Raw genomic sequence first — 5717 nt, forward strand, 5'->3', positions numbered from 1 at the left:
ATATCGCCCAACAAATTTTGTTTTCGTTGTCATAATTTAAAGTGAAAAATATTTATTCTCTTTTTTCTTGTAAGCAACAAAATCAAAACGAGCTTTCTTTTACGCATAAACTTTGGGAACCAATCGTGTTTCAACTGTCACTTTCTTTAAATAGAAAGGTCTAACGATCTGACAAAGCCAATGTCTTTCTTTATCCTCTTCCACCTCATCTAACTTGTATTTACAACTCCGTCACATGCTTTATCCGAACCTTTCTCTCCGCCGTTTCCGTATTACTATCTGTATCTTTATCTATTCCCAGAATCCCAGATCTCAATGCTTCGTACGTTTCAATTTTTCTGGTAGTATTAATAACTCTCACGCGTCTCTCTTTTAAATCAATTCTATAATTGTATCCCTTTTCTACTATGTGGGATTTCGTTTCTGGTTTTTTGGGCAGGTATTGATGGTTTTGGGTCCCGATTTGAAAACCCATTTGGCGGTTGAGTTTATATTTTGGTTGTATTTGGGCATTTGAAGGGGAGATTTGCGTGTTTTTTTCCTCCTATCTGGGTATAAGATAGGATTTACAGGTATTTTGAACCACAGTTGGGATTTGAAAGGTCGCGGCAGTTGTTCTTTTATCAACGTTTTTGGGGGTGAAGTGTGTGGAATTGGGGAATCTGACCACCAACGAACACTATTTTTTCCTAATTCTTTGGAGCTAAAGGATTAAGCATCAGATGCAATTATAGGAGAAACCAGCTATTCGAGTTTTGAGGTTGAAATTGTTTTCTCATTGATTTCGTTTTTAGTTCTTGGTAGATATCCAATTTTAAGTTTGCAGAGACAAACCCATTCGCATAATCACCCTCTCATGTTTCATTAAATTTCACAGCCAAACACAACCTGTATTTTACGCATGTCCGGTCTTTCATTCTTACATCTATACATAATTTTTTAAATTTAGGTTGCCAAGTGATCGTCTGCATAATAGTATCTTAGAACTACGGTAGGTTTTTTTTTCTCCTTCAGCCTTGAGCAGATTCAGCAGTGATACCACCACTCATTTAGAAGCAACCTATTATATTGACAAAAAATGGATATTAGTAACGAGGCCAGTGTTGATCCCTTTTCGATTGGACCTTCAACCATTGTTGGTCGGACGGTTGCTTTCAGAATTTTGTTCTGCAAGTCAATCTCTCATTTGAGGCATCAAATACTTCATGTGTTGTTGAATTTCATATATAGATTTAGGGACTTTGTGGCACCCATGGCTGCATGGTTGCATCCCCGAAACCCACAAGGGATATTGGCGATGGTGACAATAATTGCCTTCTTGTTGAAACGATACACAAATGTGAAGCAGAGGGCTGAAATGGCTTACCGGAGAAAGTTTTGGAGAAATATGATGAGAGCTGCATTGACCTATGAGGAATGGGCTCATGCTGCGAAGATGCTAGATAAAGAGACCCCAAAGATGAATGAGTCTGACCTGTATGATGTAGAACTAGTGAGGAACAAGCTTCAAGAGCTCCACCATCGTCGCCAAGAAAGATCTCTGAGAGATATTATCTTTTGCATGCGGGCTGACCTTATCCGAAATCTCGGCAATATGTGCAACCCTGAGCTTCACAAAGGTAGGCTTCAAGTGCCCAAACTCATAAAGGAATACATCGATGAGGTCTCAACTCAGTTGAGAGTGATCTGTGATTCGGATTCAGAGGAGCTATCATTAGAAGAAAAACTTGCTTTCATGCATGAAACAAGGCATGCCTTTGGGAGGACAGCTTTGCTCTTGAGTGGGGGCGCTTCCCTAGGAGCTTTTCATGTTGGTGTTGTTAGAACACTGGTTGAGCATAAGCTTTTACCCAGGATAATTGCTGGCTCTAGTGTAGGATCCATTATGTGTGCTGTGGTTGCCACTAAGTCATGGCCTGAGCTGCAAATTTTTTTTGAAGATTCTTTACACTCATTGCAGTTTTTTGATCAGATGGGTGGGATTTTTACTGTAGTTAAGAGGGTCATGACACAAGGGGCTGTTCATGAGATCAGAAAATTGCAGATGATGTTAAGGCATCTAACAAGTAACCTTACATTTCAAGAAGCTTATGATATGACTGGTCGAATTCTTGGGATAACAGTTTGCTCCCCAAGGAAGCATGAGCCGCCTAGATGCCTTAACTACTTGACTTCACCTCATGTTGTTATATGGAGTGCAGTGACTGCTTCTTGTGCGTTCCCGGGCCTCTTTGAGGCCCAGGAGCTGATGGCAAAGGATAGAAGTGGAGAGATTGTTCCTTATCATCCACCATTCAATCTAGGTCCGGAGGAGGGCTCCGGCACTCATGTTCGCCGGTGGAGGGATGGTAGTCTGGAGATTGATTTACCTATGATGCAATTGAAGGAATTATTCAATGTGAATCATTTTATTGTTAGTCAGGCAAATCCTCATATAGCACCATTATTGAGGATGAAGGAATTTGTGAGAGCTTATGGAGGCAACTTTGCTGCCAAGGTATGTAATTGCATGAGAACCTCAATCCAGTTTATGTGTTATTCTTGGCTAATGCTTGTTCTTTCTTGTGTCGCTGATATTCTGGATTATGGTGTTCATCGCCAACAGAAAACGCATAAAAATGTTGCCTTCTCATTTCTTCTTTTACTTTTGCCCTAACACGCTCCCCCCCCCCCCAACCCCCTTCAATAATCCCCGAAAAACTGAAGAAACTCTAGTAAACAAGCAATATGAGTTTGTACTAAAGTTTCAGATATTTGACCATCCGACTCTTGCCTCGTTTGGTTACACAATTCAGATGAGATGATATGAGATGTTTTGTTGAAAATTGAATATTGTTAGAATATAATTTTTTAATATAATTTTTATTTTAGAATTTAAAAAGGTTGAATTGTTTATTATATTTTGTGTGGAAGTTTGGAAAGTTGTAATGATGAGATGAAATGAGATGAGATAAAGATAGTTTTGTATATCTAAATCAGACTTAGTTGTCTGATATTTTCTGAACATTATCAGGAGTCAGGACTGGTTCTCCTTTTTTATGCTTATCAGTGCACCAGGTGAACCGTTGCTACTTGATACCAATAGAATATAGCTTTCTGAAGATGAATGGGCTGACATTTTTGTTAAGATAATTATACCTTTTCCTCCCCTTCGAGCCCATCTCATAGGTTAAAAGAGATTGGTTGTACTGGTTGATCTGCAATGATTAAATTCCATTAATCTCTTCTTCCTTTTTTCTTCCTTTTTTTGGATAGTCTAGATGGTAGAGTTTGGCTTTCTTCTTCTTGTATTAGGGTCAACCTTTCTTTCTATTTCTTTTCTTCTTTTAATTATTTTTTTATTGGGACATAATTAGAGAATTTTTGAAACTTGTTGGAATGAAAAATCATTGGTACTGGTGAAACATGATTCTCTTGCATTAATTGCTTGACCTGTCATTTGAGTAGAGATTCATGGCTTGCTTATATGGTCTTAAAATTTCAAGCAGGTTAGGTTGAGGCACAAGTAAATGATAGAAGGTCACAGAGATTTGTTTATGTGCAATGCACAGAGCCACAGAGGAGTTGGTACACTTAGTTGGAACGTCATAGGACCTGCACTTGATTGCAATATAATGGCACCTACACTCAGTCGGAATGTTACAGCAGCAAATATTGATGTTAATTTGAACCGTTGAATTTCACACCACATCTTAAATGGACTCCAGCTCAAATCTTTTTCCAAAAGATTCTTAATAATCTGAACTAGTGTCTCATCTTGTTTGTTTATGTTAGATATGATTTGAAGGATAGGAAAATTTGGTTAAGAGTGGTGGGCTCATTGGTCCATGCCTAGTTCATATTGGTTTCAGCTATCAAATGTTTTTCTTGGCATTTTTGTGTGAAAATTAATCTTTCTTAATCTTTAATCTTGTAGCTTGCTCACCTAGCTGAGATGGAGGTGAAACATAGATACAACCAGATTCTGGAACTTGGTTTCCCTTTAGGGGGACTTGCCAAGCTGTTTGCTCAAGATTGGGAGGGTGATGTCACCATTGTCATGCCTGCCACGCTTGCTCAGGTATGTGGAAAGAAAAGTTGTAAATTGAAGTGGGTATACCCAACCTAACGACAAAACTTCTCAAAAGTTTGTTTGACTAAACTTCAATTGTTGAATACTTGCGAGCTGTCAGAAACCTAGCTTTAAAGTTCTCTTTGTTTTCATCAATTGAAGAATTCTCACGGCGACTAACAATTTTATCTCTCCCACCACCTCTTATTGTTGTTCCAGTACTCAAAAATTATACAAAACCCATCATATGTGGATCTTCAAAAGGCAGCAAACCAAGGGAGACGGTGCACTTGGGAGAAGCTCTCAGCCATAAAAGCAAACTGTGGGATTGAGCTTGCTCTTGATGAGTGTGTTGCAATTCTCAACCACATGCGTAGACTCAAAAGGAGTGCTGAGAGAGCTGCTGCTTCTTCTCATGGCCTAGCCAGCACAGTGAGATTCAGTGCTTCCAGAAGAATTCCTTCTTGGAACCACATTGCACGGGAGAATTCCACAGGTTCCCTTGAAGACCTCCTTGCTGACGTCGCTCCCTCATTTCATCAAGGAGTTAGTGGATCCACTGGAGGGGGACCTTCAGGTAAAAATTTGCGAACCCATCGCAACATGCATGATGGAAGTGATAGCGAGTCTGAAAGTGTTGATTTGAATTCTTGGACAAGGTCTGGTGGGCCCTTGATGAGGACTACTTCAGCTGAAAAGTTTATTCACTTTGTCCAAAATTTGGATATCGATGTTGAAGAAAACAGAGGTTTAATAGCTAATGCTAATTCCATTACACTTCACATAGTTGGCAACAATCAAAGTTATCGTAGCCCAAGGGTGAAAACTCCAGATAGAAGCTCAGAAGGCACAGATTCCGATCAGAGGGATCTTGCCAACAGAGTTTCCACTAATGGTTCCAGCATAACAGTGACTGAAGGCGATCTTTTGCAGCCTGAGAGTACCCATAATGGGATTGTGTTTAATATTGTTAAGAGAGAAGATTTGACAATCCCACCTAGGAGTCATGATGCAGAAAGTTACAGCAGTGACGTTCCTGAATGTGTGCATCTTGACTGTCTTGAAAAGGAGATGGATAATAGCTCTACATCTGAATATGGTGACGAAAATGTCACTCCAACAAACAGTCTAAATCTTCCAGTTTCTACTTCTAGGGATCCTCCTGGCATAGATGATGGTAGCAGTCAGCTTGTTGTTGATGATTAATTTTGAGGATCATTTTGTTTCAATGGTTCTGGATTTTGCATTTGATCGCTAGATTGTAATCAAATCCGAAGTTCTACTGTCTCCAGTGAAGTGTTGGACCATGACTTCAAGAAAATAGTATAAGGGATACCAATGCAGCTTGAAGTTTCAAATGGCTACCCCATTTGGTATTACACTTCGTGGTATTCCCACTTATTTGGAAAGAAAGTCTCTTGATTCTGGATTCTGCAGACATCGTCGCGTTGAATATGTAAGCTAATCATGCTAGTAGACACTACAGCTGATCATGTCATTCTTATATGTCAACAAATGAATCTCTCTTTATCTCACTTTCAATGTGTGCGTGTTTGTGTATATGGATGGAGGGATGGATGGATGTGTGTGTGTGTGTATGCACGTATAAATGTATATTGGAAACATAAAAAATGAGCCAAAATGTGGAAAGGCTCTTCTTTTTACA

General features: G+C 39.4%; 1 protein-coding gene across 1 annotated transcript; it reads left to right on the forward strand.

Moving 5' to 3' along the window:
• Positions 1-217: 217 nt before the first annotated feature.
• Positions 218-5717, forward strand: LOC108988407 (triacylglycerol lipase SDP1-like). The gene is made up of 3 exons (XM_018961664.2): positions 218-2497; positions 3917-4060; positions 4271-5717. Exons 1-3 carry the CDS (start codon positions 1079-1081, stop codon positions 5255-5257), a joined length of 2550 nt encoding a protein of 849 aa, XP_018817209.1. The 5' UTR covers positions 218-1078; the 3' UTR covers positions 5258-5717.

This window comes from Juglans regia, chromosome 3 (assembly GCF_001411555.2).
Source record: "Juglans regia cultivar Chandler chromosome 3, Walnut 2.0, whole genome shotgun sequence".
Taxonomy (NCBI): Eukaryota; Viridiplantae; Streptophyta; class Magnoliopsida; order Fagales; family Juglandaceae; genus Juglans; species Juglans regia.